Source organism: Hyaena hyaena, unplaced genomic scaffold, assembly GCF_003009895.1.
Source record: "Hyaena hyaena isolate Hyena2069 unplaced genomic scaffold, ASM300989v1 scaffold_1551, whole genome shotgun sequence".
Taxonomy (NCBI): domain Eukaryota; kingdom Metazoa; phylum Chordata; class Mammalia; order Carnivora; family Hyaenidae; genus Hyaena; species Hyaena hyaena.
Genome location: NW_024082186.1, coordinates 24,238 through 46,470, shown reverse-complemented (window position 1 = coordinate 46,470; position 22,233 = coordinate 24,238). Strand labels below are relative to the sequence as shown.

The 22,233-nt window shown below is 36.4% G+C and overlaps 1 protein-coding gene across 1 annotated transcript in view; it reads right to left on the bottom strand.

The window, feature by feature from the left end:
- LOC120226007 (protein O-mannosyl-transferase TMTC2-like) overlaps positions 1 to 22,233 on the bottom strand; it is a 115,133-nt gene that overhangs the window by 73,334 nt on the left and 19,566 nt on the right. Inside the window, exon 3 of the mRNA XM_039224197.1 lies at positions 7,357 to 7,471. Coding sequence (XP_039080128.1) covers positions 7,357 to 7,471 — 115 coding nt within the window. The remainder of the gene's footprint in view (positions 1 to 7,356; positions 7,472 to 22,233) is intronic.

Below are 22,233 nucleotides of genomic sequence, written 5' to 3'. Positions count from 1 at the left end.
AACATTCCATGCTCATGGATTGGAAGAATAAATATAGTTAAAATGTCATTACTGTCCAATGCAATACCAATAAAAAATGCACCAGCATACTTCTCAAAACTAGAACAAACTATCCTAAAATTTGTATGGAACCACAAAAGACCCCTAATAGCCAAAGTAATATTGAACAAGAAAACAAAAACGGGAGGCATCACCATCTGAGACTTTAGCCTCTACTACAAAGCTGTAATCATCAAGACAGTATCGTATTGGCACAAAAAGAGACACATAGACCAATGGAACAGAATACAGAACTCAGATTTGGACCCAAAAATGTACACCCAACTAATCTTTGACAAAGCAGGGAAGAGTATCCAATGGAAAAAAGACAGCCTCTTTAACAGATGGTGCTGGGAGAACTGGACAGCAACATGCAAAAGAATGAAACTAGATCATTTTTTTCACACCCTCACACTATACACAAAAATAAAGTCAAAATGGATAAAGGACCTGAATGTGAGACAGGAAACCCTCAAAACCCTAGAAAGCAGGAAACAACCTCTTTGACCTCCATCGCAGCAATTTCTTACTTGACACATCCCCAAAGGCAAGGGAATCAAGAGCAAAAATGAACTACTGGGACCTCATCAAGATTAAAAGCTTTTGTATGTCAAAGGAAACAATCCATAAAACTAACAGGCAACCTACAGAATGCGAAAAGATAGTTGCAAATGACATATCAGATAAAGGGCTAGTATCCAAAATCTATAAGGAACTCAGCAACCTCCACACCCGAAAAACAAATAATCCAGTGAAGAAATGGGCAGAAGATATGAACAGACACTTCTCCAAAGAGGACATCCAGATGGCCAACAGACACATGAAATGATGCTCAGTGCCCCTCAGCATCAGGAAAATACAAATCAAAACCACACTGAGATACTACCTCACACCGGTCAGAGTGGCTAAAATGAGCAAATCAGAGGACTCTAAACGCTGACACGGATGTGGAGAAATGGGCACCCTCCTACACTGTTGGTGGGAATGTAAACTGGTGCAGTCCCTCTAGAAAACAGTGTGGAGGTTCCTCAAAAAATTAACAATAGAACTCCCTTATGACCCAGCAAAAGCACTGCTAGAAATTTACCCACGGAATACAGGAGTGCTGATGCATAGGGTCACATGTACCCTAGTGTTCATAGCAGCACTCTCCACAATAGTCAAAACATGGAAAGAGCCTAAGTGTCCATCAGCGGATGAATGGATCAAGAAGATGTGGTTTATCTGTACAATGGAATACTACATGGGAATGAGAAAGAATGAAATCTGGCCATGTGTAGCAACATGGATGGAACTTGAGGGTATTACGTTGAGCGAAGTAAGCCAGGCAGAGAAGGACAGATACCATATGTTTGCACGTATAGGAGGATTAGGAGGAACTTAATGGAGGACCATGGGATAGAAGAAGGGGAAAAATAGTTGGGGGGAGGGACAGAGGCAAACCATGAGAGACTCTTGAATGCTGAGAACAAACTGAGGACTGATGGGGGTTGGGGGGTAGGGGAAGGGGGATGATGGGCATGGAGGAGGGCACTTGTGGGGATGAGCACTGGGTGTTATATGGAAATCATCTTGCAAATAAACTATTTAAAAAAAATAAATAATCCCATGTCTTTTGGGGTCTCAGCCAAAATCAGAAAGTGTTTCATTAAAGTCTTCCTCCTTGATTGCCAAAGGACTTGACCCATTAAAAAAAAAAAAAAGAATCACAGTCTCTAAATAGTCACCCAGTTATAAAGACATGAGGGAGCTAACGTGACACAGTAAAAACAGTTCTACACTTGACCAGGATACACTAAATTTAAATCCCAGCTTACCAACTATGGGAGATAAAGACTCTTTTAAAGCCTCAATATCTTCATAAGTAAAATGGGAATACTGTTGTCTATTTCACATATATGCAATTATAACTAAGTGAGTGACAGATATAAAATACAAAATGCAGTACCAGGCAGACAGGACATATTTAAATAAATGCTACCTTTATTCTTCCCTTACCCTGTTAAATGGATTTAAAAAAAATTCCGCCAGAGCCCTTGAATGCTGTGAATCCGTTAAAGTTTGTTTTTAGTTCCTCTGGACTTCACGTATCTTTGTGCTCTCTCTAGCTTCTATATCTAAGAGAAGACTGAATAAATTCATTCATGCAAAATGCTCCTAATAGAATAATTGATTCAATACTTTCTTCTTGCAACTCTCTAGATGTAACTCTACTGCGTTCTAGCATTTTAAATTCCTCTGATATTTTCCTTTGATGATAACCAATCTCCTTTTTAATAATACTCTCATCTGGAAGCATCTAGTACTTTTCCCATTTTATTTGAAGTACTAAAAATGTCAACACATATGGTTAATATTCATTATGTGAGGCCACTCAACATCTGCGATCACCCTCTCTATAAATATATTTGGTAATCAGTGACGATGTGGACCCCACCTTCCTAAGACAGCAGAAGCCAGAAATTCCCTGTCTTCCAACTCTCTAGTAGCCAAGATTCTGGCATATAACTCACGTTTCACCAATCAAGTGCAACCGCAAGAGAATCGAGGTCAGCAGTAAGCCTAATGCTGAGCCAGCTGCACCCGGGAGGACCATCTAATGAATATGAGGCTTGTTCCGGTTGGTGCTTTGTGGGTGATGGTGATGGAGCTTGGGACTGTAAATGCTGCTGAGTCCCAGAGAAAGCTAGATGGGTGGGCATTATTTCTGCCTGTGTAGAATGCTTTCAAGCCAAAGACAGACCCTGTGGGCTACAGAATAGTCTCTCAATAAACCCTGCTTTTCTTTTTTAATAATCAATGTTATTTTATGATTTGAAAATAGACATTTTTATAAACTATGTTAATAAATCCTGCTTCTGCTTAAACTGGCAAGAAAGAATTCTTTAGTGTGTAACTAAAAAGTAAAAAACCCAGACATGAAGACAAGTTTAGGAGATCTATTTTCAGCAATTTTGCTTTCAATATGATGACAGAAGACTTCATCCTAGCTTGGAAATTTTCTCTATTTGTTGATATTTGCTAATGTGTTCTATGCTTGCCTTTAGAAATTTTCTATTTATGTTAACATTTATATATATAAAATCCAATAAAATATATATATGTATAAATGCTAAATATGACTATATACACACATACATAGCATATAACTATACACAATCCTTATATACATACAAATAAGACTATATATTATATCTATATACATACCACATATATACTATATATGGTATATACACATATCTGTACACTACATATAATTATACTAGCATATATGTAATTATGAGTATATATACAATGTTCTCTATCCATCCTCCAATCTTTTACCCTTTCAGTCATCATTTTGATGTCTTTAGTGCTTTTGATGTAAGTTCTGAAAAGAAACCTATAGCTTTTATTTAATTTATCAGTCTACTGGGTGCTAGGGTGGCTCAGTCGGGCTAACTTTTTAGTAGTTCGAGCCCTGTGTCAGGCTCCTTGCTGACAGCACGGGGATTCTCTCTCCCTCTCTCCCTGCTCCTCCCTTCCTCACATTTGCGTGCACTCTCATTCTCTCTTTCTCTCTCAAAAATAAAATAAACACTTAGAAAATAATAAAATAACCAGTCTAACAATTATATATTGCTTCCACTGAAGTTATAAACTCAGAAATCTTGTTAATCTCTCAGTAATCTTTTCTAATGTCATACTGTTCCTCTTTCAAACTACCTATTTCATTTTCACAGATATATTCTGTGTCAGTTAGGCTAGGTTACATGACACTGTCATAAATACACTCTAAATGTCAGTGAAATAAGACAACAAAGTTTATTCCTCACTCACTCATTCAGTGCAGGTGAGAAGGGAAGTTTGTCTGCCTCTGGTCATTCCATGATCAATTTCCACAATTTCCACATCAGAAAAGGGAAAAGCCTGGACTCAACAGCTTTGGCTCAAAAGAGCCTAAGTGTCCATCAACAGATGAATGGATCAAGAAGATGTGGTTTATCTATACCATGGAATACTACATGGCAATGAGAAACAATGAAATCTGGCCATGTGTAGCAACATGGATGGACCTTGAGGGGGTTATGCTGAGCNGAGGATTAGGAGGAACTTGACGGAGGAACAAGGGGGAGAAGAAGGGCGGAAATGGTGGGGGAAAGGGAGAGAGGCAAACCATGAGAGACTCTTGAATGCTGACAAAAACTGAGGACTGATGGGTGTGGGGGGGAGGGGGGGATGGGCATGGAGGAGGGCACTTTGGGGATGAGCACTGAGTGTTATGTAGAAACTAATTTGACAATAAACTATTTGTAAAAAAAAAAAAAAAAAAAAAGTGACATACTCATACTCACACACATTCAACAACCCAAATAAGATCCATGAAGGTCTGCAACTTGGAAGAAGGCAGAAAAGTACAATCTTCTTATGTTTACCGAAGGTGGAAGGCCTACAGATTTCGTGAACAGCATTAATTCTTCCACACCACATAGTGTTCTTATGAATCACCTTAGTAACAGGAATTATAGATATTCTAAGTGGCTCTTAGGTTTAATGTAAATCTCACTGCTTTCATGAGGGCTCTCTACTTGGATTCATCTGATTTGTCACTCTTATCTAGACTGACAATCTGAAATCATTTATTTCAAAATTTTCTATGTGCTGATTCCACAGAGAAAGATCATTATCCACTATCGAGAGCTGAACTGGCTCTGTTTGAAATTTCTCAAATTTCAACCCTATTGAAGGTCCCAAGAAGATCAAAACTTGTCCATTGATGGCTAGCCTCCGGACTTTGCCTCTCCCAATCTAGTCTGATCTAGGTGGAATGAATTTTTTTTTTTTTTTTTGCGTTTGTGATAAGGAATGTTTTTTCCTCATTAATAGATTCTTTCGGCAATTTCATTGGGAATTAGTCAAGGAAAGGGAAGTTAAATTAATATGTTCAAACCATTCCTTGAACTATAACATTTCCTAAATTGCTGACTTTGGATAGAAGGGTAGCCATTAATCCAGCCAACCAAGACACAACCAGTGAGATATCCGCTCTTTCCCTCATACCCTGCCTTAACACTCTTTCCTTCACCACCCCCTGCCAATTTTGTCTCCTGAGTATCTTGCAAAACAACAGAGCTCTGAGGCAAGAATTAATATCAAACTTAGTTTACAATAATTTGGCATTCCTAGAGGAAATGTTACATGTAACATTAAATAAGCAAGATCTTGATATCTAAGGATTTTGATAATGCTGCTCAAGGCAAAACCAGTAGCCTTTCTCATTCCTTTCAGCAAACAAAGTCCTAACTGCTCTTGATTAGTAAGGAAAAGGCTGCTATTCAGTTTGCTCAAGAAATAGTTGAAGTTGATAAAGGGGAAAAACGGAAAAAAGGGAGTAAAAACATTCATGGATACTGCCACCAATTTGGGTAGGCTATAGCCAGCCTGCTGTGCTCATAATTGCAATCAATATTAGGAAGGTGTTGACTGCAACTTAATGAGGAATGCAGGCTGCGGAAACCTAGAAAGAAGTTTCTGAAAAATAATTCCTCAAGATTTCCACATCACCAATGTATAACAAAAAATTTCCACTGGTTTCTAGCACTATGGTAACTAAGGAAAAGTTATGAGTGATATATTTAACAAGGACATTATTTTTGTAGTGTTCTTATAATAGGTTTCTACTGGTAGACTTTGAATTTCAGATACTGACTTAATATGTAGCAAAATGCCTTAATGATGGAAGTATCTATTATGATTAAGATGAATTAGCCTGTAAAAAGTTGTGCATATCCATCCTTGCAAATGGTTTATTGTGACTAAAAGCATGGTATTTTATTCATGAAGAACAAATTTGTCTCCCTATAATAGTACCTAAGCTTGTCATGCAAATGTAAGTGTCCTTTAAAAATTATCCTTGCATTGAAAGTTCTTGCAGATTGGCTATAGTTTATTTTATAAATATACCAAAAGTTGATTGAACGCTGGTTTCTCTTTCTAGATACCAGCTTTAGTAATTCTAAATGTTAAATATGGAGTGAATGCATTCAACTGAAACCTCAGAGTACACTCTTTCCTCTCAAACAGACTTTGAATTTCCTATTCAAAACTTATAAAAAGCTAAGTAGGAAGCCATGTGGTTCTAAAAGGACAACACAAGGGATACTTGTGGCATTGGAACTAGTCTGTACTTTGACTATGATGATAGATACACAAACCTATACACATATGATAAAAAGGGCACAGAAATAAATACACACACACACACACAAACACACACACATACACGTATATACAGAGGTACAAGTGTAACTAGAGAAATTCAATAAGACCAGTGGATTGTATTAATGTCAATTTCCTGCAGTTGATATTGTACTATCATTTTACAATATATTACCATTGGGGAAAATGGATAAATGGTACAGAGTATCTCTCTATATTATTTCTTACAACTGTATATAAATCTATAATGATCTCAAAATAAAAAGTAAACAAAACTATTTTTCTTGAAAGTCCATGGTTTAAAGCCATCCAAATGTGAAGGAATTCCTTTGGTATTTTTCTTCCCTTGTAAGAGTAATCTACATACTTATAAGCGTATCCTTAGAGCCAAGTACAGAGCCCATAGTGTGGATGTCAGCTAATGAAGCATTTAGATAGAGATTTAATTAAGTGAAATTCAGGTAAGACTGTGGGAGAAGGGGTATCCATATTGTTAACAGAACAAATACTGCTTTTAAAAAAAACTGGATAAATCATTTGAGTTTCTTAAAAAACAGCCTTATGGATGCATTAAACTTTTTTTTTATATTCACAACAAAAATTGTTGATCTGCCTTTTAATTGCTTTGCTATTATTGTAATTACTCTTTATAATATCTTTCTGAAAATAGAAGTATTAAAAGGTCTATGAAGATATATTGTCTCAATACACAGCAACAGTGCTAATTACAGGGCCATTTTGAGACTTTGATAAGGCTTAGGTATATTTGTGTTTGACAATCCTCTCCACCACCAAACATAATAAAATAAATTCACACGTTACATTCATGGGAATGTGGAAGGGAATGTGAAGGCAATCACAAGGGAATGTGAATTTCCCTTTTCATGGGAAAAGGGGTCTCAATATTTTTCAGAGTCCTGAATGCTTATATGCCCTACATACCCTGTGCACATGAACTTTAATGAGTAAAATACTCCTGACTGACTTTAGCATGGTAAAAAGTACAATTCACTTCAGGATTGTGGAATAAGGCGGTATGACAGGCGAACTCATATACCTCATTGCTTTCCCAAAGCCACAGGGTTGGTCTTCTAAGGTACGTACAGTAGCAAAACTAACCTGAGCATGTGGGCAGCACTGAAGACCACATCGAACTCCGTGCTGTCCAGTTCAGCTGCTTTTTTTGCCATCTCAGCTGCTTCTATGAGGCGAGCTTCTTCCAGAAGAAACTGACCTATAAAGTATAAAAGCAAGTGAGCTTCAACTTGGAAAACACAAATCTAATCCTGTTGAAGCCATTAAAGCCGCTATAGAGGCAGATATAAAAACAGCGGTAAATATGATTTCAAGCTAAGTTTTATGTATGCTGTACATCTACATCTCTTCATTTGGTCATATTTTATATGCCTTTCCCTTCATTGCAGGACATCTTGATGCATGTGTCTGGTACATTCACAGAGTTGGGTCTTTTTTTGTCCTTAAAAAAAAAAAAGTCCTGTATAGACTAACAAACCAAGAAATAAAATGGGTACATTTAAAGATATATTACAAAAAAGAATTAAATTTATTTTAATTATTATTCCTTTAAAAGAGCTTCTGTTTCTTATGCATATGTACAAACAAGGCTATCTACATTGAGATATATTCATTTCTTATATTCAGGCAGCACTACAATTATTGAAAGAACATACAATGGTCCATTTAGCATTTACTTGCTCTTAATTAGACTGATTACTAAAAATGGAATAAATACTAACAAGTTCACATTTTTGAGATTGCTTTCAGGTTAGCTTCGTAAGGTCAGAATTATTGCATATAGAGCCATACTACTCTTTGAGACTATACCTCAAGAAGTGATATGTTGTGCTATTCCAGAAACATACTCTAAGGACAAAAAAAAAAAAAAAAAAAAAGGAATTGAGTCTAATTTTAAGGAAATAAATAGGCAAGCAGAGAGAACAGGCTGACTTTTTGAATTTTTGTTTTATAGCTGAAGATTTATTAACAGCACAAGTAATGAAGTTTGGCCCTATCTCACATGAATATTCAAATGAGAACCAAATGAATGCATAGCAGTCTTCTAAGCCAAAAGGTGTGGTCCTTAAAATACAAGAGGATATTTTCTGTTTTAAGAGTTTCTAAATTTAAATTGCTAAGAAATGGTGAGTAAAGATAAACCTATCGTTTCAAGCCTACTTATTAAAATGAAGTTACTGGGGTGCCTGGGTGGCTGAGTTGGTTAAGCGTCTGACTTTCGCTTAGGTCATGATCTCAAGGTTCGTGGGTTCGAGCCCCGCGTCGGGCTCTGTGCTGACTGCCAGCTCAGAGCCTGGAGCCTGTTTCAGTCTGTGACTCCCTCTCTCTCTGACCCTCCCCTGCTCACGCTGTCTTTCTCTCTCTCCTAGAAATAAATAAAAAACATTAAAATAAATAAATAAATAAGTAAATAAAATGAAGTGACAAAGAAGTTTTAAGACCAGAACTCGGAGATCCCTCAGCTATTTCTACCAAGAGTTGTATATTACTCTCTTAGTTTGCCACCTAATATTCTGTGCCTTTCTCATGTCTCAAAACAAACATAATTGCTAGGTCAGAAGATTATTAGGGATACAGATTTGTAAATGCAGTTGACCCTCGAATACACCGGTTTGAACTGCATACGTACACTTATAAGTAGTTTTATTTTTTGACAAATAAAGTGCAGTACTATAAATGTATTTTCTCTTCCTTAGGATTTTCTTAACTTTTTTTCTCTAGCTTACTTTATTCTAAAAATACAGAATATAATATATAACATACAAAATAAGTGTTAACAGTCTGTGTTATCAGTAAGGCTTCTAGTCAACAGTAGGCCATTAGTAGTTAAGTTTTGGGGGAGTCAAAAGTTATAAGCAGATCTGCAACTGTGCAGGGATCAGTGCTCCTAACCCCCATGCTGTTCAAGGGCCAACCGCAGTTACATTTATAAATAGAAGAAGAAGTTACTTACGAAATTTGTGTGTATACTAACTATAAATGTGTTGATACGAGATTCAACTGAAAGTATATGCTGTTTTAAAACAGTAAAAATAAGATTAGATATTCTATTGGCATCCTGAAAAATTAATATTTCATCATTTATATCTTAGTAGAGGATACCAGGCTAAATCCATTCTTCAGTTACTCTTATTATAGGTTTATATTTTTTTATTTTTACTTTTTAATGTTTTTTTAAAAATATTTATTTATTTATTTTAAGAGACAGAGAAAGAGAAACATGAGTGGGGAGGGGCAGAGAGAGAGGGAGGGAGAGAAAATCCTAAGCAGGCCCTTTGCTGTCAGCACAGGGTCTGACACAGGGCTCAATCCCACACAACCTGAGATCATAACCTGAGACAAGATCAAGATCAAGAGTCAGATGCTTAACTGACTGAGCCACCCAGGCACCCCTTAGTATAGGTTTTTTAAATTAACACATAATATTAATTGCCATCTGCCTTCAAAGAATGTTTATCCAAGTAAATGCATTAATAAATATGTTAATTACTATATGATATTTAAACAAAGGATAATGTAGGAATTTATTAATTGTTCTTTTTCCTTTCCAGAGAGCTATTAACTCTGAAATGTATTCTGTATTAATAGGAAAATGCAACAATTAACTGAAATAATGAAGGTTATTTAGTAAAATTCACTACTCCAGACTGCAGAGGGTAAAGAAGATACACTAGCTCTGGTTGGGGGGCGAAGTAGGGGAAGGAAGGAAAGAAATAAGGAAGAAAGAAGAGAAAAGAGGGATATGATATCTATACTATCCACATAAAAATAGAGGAAAATGGCAAGAAGCTTCTGTGATGCAGATAATGATACTCAGTGGCTTAAGAGGTCAGTTTATATGCAATGCCCCAAGGGCAACGCCTTTCAAGCTTTGTCAGTGCTAAACACATCTTTAATGTTCAACAGCAAAAAAGGATAACAACATAAACTAGTTGTATAAAATCAAATACACAATTTTTATCACAATTTTGAAACATTTCTTTGTGCTTTATGTCAGCTTTGTCATGCAAAATTTAATTTATACAGTTTGTAAGGTCCTCAAACCGCACGAAACATGTTATTTTTACTATACAGTAACAGAAAAAAATCCCCATATGATCATTTTTAACAGCAGAATTCATTCATCATATTAACATTCAGAAAAACAATACCACAACATATTAGGTATTTGCATAATTCCCCCCTTTCTGTTCTCGACAGGCCATATATCTCAATATCCCAGAATTAGTGTTCTGCTATGATAAAGGCATAAAATATTATGCAATGTGGGCCGTTTGGTGTCTGTTTTTAAGCTGAACTTGAAAATGTGAATCGAAGTTGAAAATGAATTATTATTCTGTTATGTTGTACAATGATTGTTTGCTTGAAACAATAGCCCAAAATAGATGGGGAAAGGAGCAATAAGCATTTTAAATACAGAGAACCAACATAAATACGGAAATAAAGACACACTAGGTTTCTTCTTCTTCTTTTAATTTTAAAGTTTATTTATTTAATTATGAGAGAGACAGTGTGCGAAAGGGGATGAGACAGAAAGAGAAGGAAAGAATCCCAAGCAGGCTCTGCTCTCAGCGCAAAGCCTGACATAGGACTTGACCCCATGAACCATGAGATCACGACCTGAGCTGAAATCAAAAGTCAGCCACTTAGCCTACTAAGCCACTCAGGTGCCCCTATATTTCTTCTTTAATAACTATCTTAAGAGACTATATTGATAAGTCATTGGGGAAATAATGAGGATCAAAATTGCTCTTACTCCTCTGGAAGACTTTGCCTCAAGTCACTCTTCCTACCAGCATTATCTATTATTATTCCCACCAGACACTGGTTCCAGACCCTTTGAATCACTCTACTTTCCTTATGTAACCTGCTGTTTCACATCCTTTTTTTTTCTTTTCTTAAATTTTTATTTATTTATTTATTTATTTATTTATTTATTTTTCTTACAAATAGTTTATTGTCAAGTTGGTTTCCATTCACATCCTTATTTATCCTGAACTCTCAGTCTCTAGGAGTCCCATCTTTCTCTTGTCTTCATCCCAACCACCAGTCCTATCTTGCCTACCTATTTATAACTGGACATCCTTAAAACACTTCCTTCTCAGTAAATCCTTCGTTGACCACCTTCCAATAGTATTAGAATTACTTATGACTTCAGTTTACTATAATCTAATTTATCATCTAAACCAGTGCACTTTTAAGTATAAAATGGAATGGCTTTATTTATTATGCAGGAATAAAGGAGTATATGGCAGAATTGTCTTAATATGGCCACCCCATTTAGAGTATGAGTGACAGGATTTGGGTCTCAATTCTCTCATCTTTATCACTACTGGGTTATGAATTGTTTTACACAATGTCTTTGGATCACTGTTAGCAGAAGTGATCCATATTAGCAAAAGAGAGACAGGTGATCTTCACTGAAGAATGTACACATCTACAGAAAGCCCACCGAGAGAGCCAGATCATGAGGCTCAGTGGGTTGGAACTGCTACTTGGGCTCTGAGGGGTGAGGAGAAACAAAAGGAGGAGCCACAACACTATAGGGAGTGGGAAGGAAAGCAGGCACTTTGAGGAGTCTATCTACAGCGATGGAGTCTGCAAGGTCTGAAAGATAACATTTTTCAGTGGTTCACAAGCCTTTAGAATCACCTGGAAGATTTGATAGAGCAGATGTTAGGCCCCATTCAGATTCAGTGAGTGTGGGGGAGAATCCATTATTTGCATTTTTTTTTTTTTTTAAGATACGAGTACTCTTGATTCCCCATTACCTACTTCACCCATCCTCCATCCATCTTCCCTCTGGTAATCATCAGTTTGTTAGAGAGTCTGTTTCTTGGTTTGTCTCTCTCTCTCTCTTTCTTTCACTAGTTTTGTTTCTTAAATTCCACATATGAATGAGAATGAGATCATATGGTATTTGTATTTCTCTGACTTATTTCACTTAGAATTATTCTCTGTAGCTCTATGTTGCTGCAAATGGCAAGATTTCTCTTTTTTATGGTTAAATAATATTCCATTGTATATATGTACCACCTCTTCTTTGCCCATTTTTCTATCAAGGACAGTTGGGCTCCTTCCATAGTTTGGTTTGGAAATAAGGCTTCAATGAACATAGGGGTGTATATATCCTTCTGAATCAGTGTTCTATTCTTTAGGGAAATACCACTAATGTGATTACTATATGATAATGATAGTTCTATTTTTAGTCTTTTGAGGAGCCTCCATAAGTTATTCCACAGTAGCTGCACCTGTTTGCATTCCTACCAACAGTGAAAGAGGGTTCCTTTTGCTACACATCTATGCCAACACCTGTTGTCTCTTGGGTTGTTAGCCATTCCAAGGTATGAGGTGATATTTCATTGTAGTTTTGATTTTCAAAGTGATATTATAATAATATGTGATATTGATAATAAGTGATATTGATCATCTTTTTATGTGTTTCTTGGTCATCTGGATATCTTTCTTGGAGAAATGTCTGTTCATGTCTGCTGCCCATTTTAAATGGGAATATTTGGCTTTTAGCCTTTGAGTTATACCGTGGGTTTTTGTTTTTGTTTTTATGTATTTTGGACACTAACTCTTTATTGACTATGTTATTTGCAAACATCTTCTCTGGTTCAGCAGGTTGCCATTTAGTTTTGTTCACTGTTTCCCTTGCTGTGCAGAAGTTTTTTTACTTTGATGTGGTTCCAATAGTTTATTTTTGCTTTTATTTCCCTTGCCTCAGGAGACATATCTAGAAAAAAGTTGCTATGGCCGATGTCAGAGAAATTATTGCCCGTGCTCTTTTCTAGGATTTTGATGGTTTCAGGTCTTTTACTTGAAGGTCTTCTACCTTAGGCCTTAGGGCTTTTACCACTTTGAGTTTATTTTCACGTATGGTGAAAGAAAGTGGTCTAGTTTCATTCTTTTGCATATAGCTGTCCAGTTTTTCCAACACCATTTGTTGAAGAGACTGTTTCCCATTGTATATTCATTCCTCTAACAAATTCATTCAACAAGGGAGCAATGTATAATATATGATTTTCATTTCTGACACATTTCTGTTGATGTTGCTACTCCACTGTTCATAGTTTGAGAACGAGTATCTGATAGGAACAACAAAATAAATGTTTTGCACCATACTCTGGATGCCCTGTCTGGATTAGTTACCAGTTAGATTGAGGTCTTTTGGTCAATCAACTACATATGTTCTTCCCTATATTATAAAAAAATAATGACCAGGTTACACATACACATGTAGATAGACACATCTATAAGATATATGTAGTATATACAAGTTTGATCTTTCAAACTCTTAAAATAAGGAGATTTAAGAATATTATCCTTCATATGTAGAACAGCTATGAGAAATCACTTCTCTTTCACATATAGTAAACACATTCTTTGTGTTTGATAATTGAGCCGAGTTTCAAATAAAGAAACTATGAAAAGCTTAAGATATATTTTGTTCTCGTGTATGTACTGTACTACCATGCTTTATCATTACTTCTTTGGTTGATAATTTGTCTTACCCAAGTTAATTGCCATCATCTTGTTTAATTGTCTTCAACAAAGGAATAACAAAGGCAAAAATAAGATGAGAAATTACAATGAAAATAAAAGGTAATCTGAGTAGACAAATAACAGAAGAGGATATTTAAAGAGAAAACATTCTCTAGAGGTCCAGACAAAAAGCTGAAGTCTCCTCCTACGCTAAAAAAGGCAGAGGGAAAAAGGAGTTGACAGTCTAGATTCAAGTACTTCTGCATTACAGTTCTACCTTCTTTTCTGGACAATTCTCTAAGTGAACCATTTAAACAGCTTGGTCTACCATTTTTACCAATATTTCAATAAGACAAACTGGTGAAGATCAATCCTTCATTAATTCTTGGCTTTAGAAAACTGCCTGAAAGGTAGAAATCCATAACATTAAAAGCTGGCCTTAAACCTAAGACTCAAATACTGCTTTGTAAAAGTTCTGCATATAAACTCCCCAGATTAGCTGGGATTGCATTTTTTACTAAAATATATGAAAAATTCACTCTTCTGATCAATGTAACTAAATTAAAAAGGTAAAACAATCTGTAATAGGTGTCATGATGATACAATTCTCTTTGGGAAAAATCAATCATGTGGCTTTAAAAAACATTCAAAGGCAAATGAAAATCATATTTATAAAATAACATTGAGAATGTAACATTTGCATTAAAATAGTTCCCCTTGGCAGAGGACATCAGTTATCTAAATAGATCCAGAAATGCTTGATTTCTACCACTACCACTTTGCCTCAAGCCATCATATCACTCTGGATTGCAGCAATTACCTCCTAACCAGTCTCCATACTGCTGCCCTTGACCCTAAAGGGTACACAGCAGTCAGAATGATCCTATTAAAATGGGAGTCAAAGCCCATCATCATTCTACAGCTGACTTGGGGAAAGAGAATGACCTTATACTGGACTATACTGCATGATATAGTCAGGAGGGAGTTCCTCCACCCAACAATTCTTAGGCCATTCTCTGACCTCATCTCCTTTGTCTTTTCTGCTCTGCCTCTTGGTCACTTATTCAATGTACATTGGCCTATTGCTGTTGGTCTAACACACTGGAGAAACAAAGATGCCTGCTTCAGAGTCTTTATTTGCCATTCCCTTCACCTAGAGAGCTTTTTCCCCAGATATCAGAGTGACTCACTCTCTTACTTCATGGCACACTGTGGGGATTTAATAAATACGCATTCAATAACAGGAATGAATTACCTATGTACCTATGTGTATACTTTTTTTCATCTTTAAGCACAAGCTAGAATCCAGCCAGCGTAGGTCACCAGGCACTTGTCTATTCATATCCTCTCACCTTAAGAGTGATTTTAGGCAGGGCTGCAGTAAATGGCCACACATGCTGTGTACTGCAAAATTTCCAAGGTTACCATTCACAGTGAGGTCTCTATGAATATAAGCAACATGGCAGCCCTGGTTTCAGAACTCTGAATTTCCCTTGGAACATGACAAATTATAGTTTCAAAGATATGCTAATTCCACAATAGTTCAAACTAATGTAATTTGAACTATTATACCCCATTGTACGTACTTTGGAATAAATTCAATAATCTGGGAAAAGAAGAAGAAATAATGGGTTAATGTATCCAATCCAAGAAAAATATATTGTGCCTAAGACATGTAAGATATAGTGATACTGGCAGTGGAGAAGGGGGAAGATAAATGCAACATTTATCTTTGAAACAGTTCCAATTTAGTAGAGGAAAGAGGAGATTACAGAGATACTTTAAGCACAAAAGAGATATAAATTTGAGGAGGTGCAAGGTATCATAGGCTAAACACATCATATCTGAATGGATGTAAATACTTGGTTTTTGTTCAACTTATAATCAAAGTTGAATATACATAGAGTAAGGGTATCACTTGAATTTTTACAAAGTGGCTATGGTCATATAATCAGGAGCCAGATCATGAAAAAGAACATCACCAATATCCAGAAGCAATTGTCTACTCTTTTTTTTTTTTTTTTTTTTTTTAAAGATTCAGATGAATAGAGTAGGGGAAGACCCTGGAAGATGAAGGATATATTTGGGCTGATTTTGGTGATATCTCATGGCAACAAGCCAGGCAGGTAAAGTGGAACTGAAACAAGTCTTTTATGCACATTCAATAACAGGAATGAATTACCTATTTCTAGGTAAGGTGTTTCTATTCAGGAAGGTGAGTAATAAACTCCTGATAAGACAGGATAGCGGGTAATGCAATGGTCAGGATTTAGACTGGCTGTACAAAGGAGATGCTGCTATAAAGAGAGGTTTTAAGGTATGCTAATCCAGGGAGGATTAAAAATATGGAGGGAAATTTTCCCTTTTGCTTCTCTGAAGAAAGAGTTGCTGAGTGTCTCTCTTTCTGAGCAACCCTTGCATTTCAGACATGTTCTTACTTTTTTTTTTTTAATCTCTGTGCCCAGTGTGAGGCTTGAACTCATGACCCCAAAATCAAGAGAGGCACATGCTCTACCAACTGAGCCAGTCAGGTGCCCCTGCTCTTAATCTTTAAAACGAATCCCTCTCCCCTTCCCTTCTATTAGTTTTGTTGCTTTGTGTTTTTGTGCTCTTGGCAGCCTGATTTAATAACAGCTCTGGTTTATTGAGACAAACCCAACGTGATAAATGTTCAGTGGTTACTGGCCAAGAAAACAGGTGGACCAGGTGAGTGAGGAAAGGGATACCCAGGAGATCAATCTGGACTGCTCACTTTGAGGTTGAGAGGTCCCCTATCTGTCCCTATGTGAACATGAGACCAAAAATTTGTCCTGAATTGGACAGGTGGCAAGGAAGGAGATTAGAGGAACAGCAGGCTAGGGCTCTGTGCTCAAGTGGAAAGGAGGTCAGGAAGGCTAGAGATGCATTATTGTGTTTATTTCTCCCCTGACTCTTTCCAGAGTATTATGAGATGCCAGGAAAACACTGAGGGAGTTAGGAAGACTGTCGAATGAAGAGTGGGAAGTAAAAGGAACCAAGGAAGAGAAGAAGGGAGATTGGGGAGGAAGTAAAAAGATATAAGAGAAGGAAGGAGGAAGGTGTGGGGTGAGGGGCAGGGAGGGAGAAGCCTCGCAACACTATAACGTATGTATTTAACAGAAATAAAGTGCACTGTATAAAGGAAAACAACTTGACACTGGGCTTCAAACAATCTGAAGAGTTTTATGACCTAAAGATGAAAGGAAAGATATAACTAGATGAGGAGTGTGACCTAATCAAAGGCACAGAGGTGGGTAGTGTCATTTCCTAGACAAGGGAGTTGTAAGGAAAGAATGAGGTAGACATAAGGTCTCAAACATAGGGTAAATCAGTAAGGAAGGAAGTGTGCCTCTGAGATTAACTTACGGTGGTAATGAGAATGGAGAGGGGTGGCTCCAAGAGCCAAATGTTTATACCCTCTTCCTAAGAAGAGCTCTGAGTCTTCTCATTGCCCTCCAACACCATCTCAATGGACTCCTCTACAGTATCCATTCACAGATGTGTCACTGAGGCACTGAAGAGTTAATGGCAGAGTAGCAAACTTTGGGAACAATTGTCTCCAATTAAGTGGAAGGCAGAACATAAACAAGAATCTCAAAGTGCATTTCATCATTAAATCCAAATAGCTAAGGCTGGAAAGACAGTATCTCTCTTTTTTTCCCTATGGTTCTCTCTCTCTGTTCCCAATTACTTGTTACCTATAACACTCATTCTTCTGACAAGCTATTTCTTTTCTGTTCTCCCTTTCAGTCTGCATGTTGATGAATACAGATTCCTTTTTTCTTCATATCTAGATTTTTATTGTCTCTTTTCCCCCTGATTTGTCTCTTTTATATACTTTATCCAAAATTTTTCCTATAGGATTCATTCATTCTCCAAGATATTATTATGGGCTCTACTATATTTTAAAAATAATAAATGGCCATTGTTACAATTTATTGAGCATATATGACATGCTAGTTATTTTATAAAATTGTAAATTAATCTTCACAAGCTGAGGCAGGAGCAATTGTCTCTAGATTAAGAAACTGGGGAATAGAGAGGCCAGCAAAAGGTAAACCATGTTCAAGGAGCAATAAACAGAGGGGCTGGGAGAGCCACATTCCAAAATCTACTGCACCCCAACTCCCTAATCTAAAGCCTAATGCAGTTCTTATCATCTTGCTTTTGTGGCTTCTTGAGTCCTATACAAAGACAGATTCAAAAGAATATGCAGATGTAAACTGTTGCTATGGTCTGAATGTTTGTACCGCCACTCTCTCCACCCACAAGTTCACAAGTTGATATGTTGAGGGCATCTGGAGCCCCCATGAATGGGACTAGTCTCCTTATAAAAGAGACCCCAGAGAGCTACGTTGTCCCTTCCGTCATGTGAGAGCACAGTGACAAGACTGTCAATGAGGAACTAGGCCTCCCTAGACACTGAATCTGCCTGCACCATGATCTTGGACTTGCAGCCTCCAGAACTGTGAGAAATAAATTTCCTTGTTCGTAAACCATCCACGTTATGCTGTGCTGTTACAGCAGCCCCAATGAACAAAGGCAGTGCTTAACTGTACCTTTTTCTTAGCAAAGCGTCACCTAGTTATCATTTAAAACAAAGTGGATTTGGGGCGCCTGGGTGGCTTAGTCGGTTGAGCGTCCGACTTTCGCTTAGGCCATGATCTCGCAGTTTGTGGGTTCGAGCCCCGCGTCGGGCTCTGTGCTGACTGCCAGCTCAGAGCCTGGAGCCTGTTTCAGTCTGTGACTCCCTCTCTCTCTGACCCTCCCCTGCTCATGCTGTCTCTCTCCTAGAAATAAATAAAACATTTAAAAAAAAATAAAATAAAACAAAGTGGATTCTATTTCCATGCAAAACATGGAAGCAGAGATGAGAAAAGGAAAGACTAAAACTAACTAAAGTCCAGTCCATCCTTCAGCAGTCATCCTTTTACTGCAAAAATACTGAATGACCATTTTCATTGTGGGAGGCGTTACAGCCAGTGCAGGAACCTCTGGAGCAAGGCCACTCGGGTTACTTTCATGATTCTTTGATTTTGAGTCACAGTTTCCTCACTCTGCAAGCAGGGAAACCCTTGCTGTGTTATCAGAAAGAGTAAATGAGATAATGTCAGTACCACCGTGTGGGGTGATGTCTGGTGCCCTGTCTCCTATCTTTCCTTTTCATTCTTCTTTGCGTGAGCTCCTTCTCTCCCTCTGTACCTCCCAAGCTCTCTCCCTGCCTTGATGACCTCAAGCTGTCCTTCCTTCCTGCAGCCTTGAAGTACATGATTATGAGAGCTGCATACGTGCGCTTCTCCCCCAGCAGCGCTCCAAAATCTCCTCATTCTGGGTCTTTGTCACTATTGGGGACTCACCAGGCTCACATTTAGTAATTGGGTACAGTTGAAAGTGCACGGAAAACCATAAACATAGCATAGGCTTTAGGGTCAAAGGAGGTTCAAATCCTTGCTCTGCCAACTTGCTAGGCATAGGGCCTTTAATACTGTTACGTATACTCCTGATGCCTTAAATCCCACATAGGGAAAATAAGGAGAATATTATTTCCACACAGAGTTAGATTACAGACACAGCAAAAGACATAAAAACATAAAACACCCAGCACTGGTACAGAGACATAATTGTTAAACACTGGGCTTCAATAATTGCACTATCATTAATGAGCACAGATGTGCCCAGCATGACACCAAATACTTTTCTTCATGGAAACTTTCAAAACCCTGGAGTCAGGTCATACCATATTACTTGAATTGATTTAATCATTTTAATGCTATGAAATGTCTTATAATCCTTGTATGTTTTAGAACAATAGTATTCTTTTTCTTTTTAGAACTACAAGGAAATGTCATGGGTGCTATGATCCAAATGCTTATGCCCTCCCCAAATCCATATTTTTGGGATGGGCATATTTTGAAAACCGGGCACTCAAGTGGATGGGAATAAAAAAGGGGGAGTCCCAACTTTCAGTGTATTTGATACATATTTCATGTATCAATAAACCTACCAACAGAGAGCATCTATGAATGGAAAATATCTCTGTTCATCTCCTCTGTTGACATAGATGGTGAGGTCAGGGTGCCTTGGTTCAAATGCTGCCTCTCCTATTAACTGGCAATGAAGCCTTGGGTAATTAATCTTATAGCTTCATTACTTTATATTCCTCTTCTGTAAAATGGAGACAGTCAAGCAACCTCCCCACCTGGCTTTTGTGGGGATTAAATGAGAATTCCATGAGAATTTCTCAGGACACAAAAGTCCTAAGTAAATGCTTATGTTATTATTAAATTTGATGAATGAATACATCACAGAAATATAGTATTTAATAGAGAACTCAGGCAAGATGCTCTTCTCTTTTAATTCTTATGTCTTTAATTTTTACATCTGAAATTTTTCATGTTGAGTCCTGTCAAATAAGTTTTGGGTAATTATTTGTTTACTGTAATAGTTTTCCTGCCATCATTTCTACAAACTACCTGAAATATAGTTTAAAACACTTGTTCTTTCACATTCAATCAAGTATATATATATATATATATTATATTTTCTTTAATGAGTATATATTTATCATGAAGGGTATCCCTTCATGCAAATATATATATTTGCATGCAAATATTAAGCATGCAAAAAAATGGCTGCAAGAGTCTAAAAAGTAAAATATCTATTATTAACATTGCCTCTTTGGTTTGCTTTGCTTTTCCAGTGATGTGGTTATTTTGTAAAATTTAATCACTCTTCATAGGTAGTTGTCTGTGTTATTATATATCCATTATAAGTTTAACTTAGGAATTTTAATATTTCATCAAATGTGAATAACACTAACTTATTTAATCATTTCCCTTTTCCAGGCATTTAGATGCTTTCCCATTTTTGCCTCTAGTAAATAGCAATGGTATGCTCCAATTACTACCTTCTGTCGATAAACACAGAAAAAATATTTTCTTAACACATATTATCAAGAGAAGTACTGAGAATAAATGATAGAGTAACTTAAGGGAATTTATTGCTATTTGAATTTGAATTTCCTTCTTTCTAAGGAAATACTATGTTTACCATCTTTTAAAATCTGTTATATTCCTCTTTGGGGAATTATTTGTTCATATCCCGTTGTCTTTATATTGTTTTCCTTGAAGTTTTATAGTTTCTCATGTTTTAAGTAGACTGATGTTTTATCTTGTCTATTATGGAAATTATTTCCTATCACTTAACTGCTTGTCCTTCAACTGTATTTCTTTTGGAAATACATTAATCCTTTAACTTTTCCTTTATTCTTTGCTTATTAGTTTAGAGAATCCTTTCCCTGTCTTTCCCATTTTTGTCACAATAAATTTTAGTTTCAAAAGGCTTTCAAAAATATCTCACACAAAATACACACCAGATATGAAGATTAAATAATATTAACCTATTAGACACGTAGTACCAACAAATTTAAAAATGAAAAATCATAGGTGAGAACAAAGTAGCTTGGAATGACATTTAGAAACATCCTATTCTAAGCATACACCTGTGACCTGTCTGTGCCATCCTTGGAGCAATAAAGGGTCACAAATACTGATATTTTAATAAAATATTTTGGTCATATGCATTAAACATAATTGTTATTTCAATGTAAACTTGCAAAGACTCACCAAAAATGTATTTTCAGTTTAAATCAAGGAAACACCATTATTTGGTTCATTATTTAATTTTTAAAATTACTCTTAGAGTTTCTGAAGTGACTAAAAATAAAATGTTACAACACAATAAACCTCAGCTGACTGCCATCTTCTGACTAGCTTTAATTATGATAATAAAAAGTACCCACACCTCTCATCAATTAAACTCAACACATATTTTCAACTTCCTCTTTTAGTGTTTACTGATGAAATATCAAATATATTTTTTAACATTTCTGCTAGGACCTACTTTTTAATTTTTTTTAATGTTCATTTATTTTTGAGAGAGACAGTATGAGCAAGGGAAAAGGACTTACTTTTTAAAATGTAATTTAAGCGCATATAAATCATCCTAAAGACAAGCAGACTACAATTTTAATTGTAGAAAGTTCTGGACTTTTTCAAGTTCTTCTGGACTTTTTCAAATGTTGAAAATTTCAGATCCAGAGAGTCACTTGGAAATTCTAACTTTCCTTTATTTCAGTCAAAGAGTCACTTGGAAATTCTAACTTTCCCTTATTTCAGTCAAATGGCATTGAGATCTATTCCTACCTCACAAGAGTTAAGACAATGATAAAAAAAAAAAAATCAGGATAAATGTATAAGACTTTTTCAGGATTCTAAAATTGATAGTAGAGCCAAATAAACCTATATTATTACATTTTCAAAAATTCTACACTTCTCTGTGGTTTCAAGAGGAAGAATGACAAAATGACTGTTCCTCTACATTAGAAATGATTTCACAGTTGTCTACACCAGTCCTTTTCCATTCCCATTGCTTGAATTCTCTGTAACATGCTTA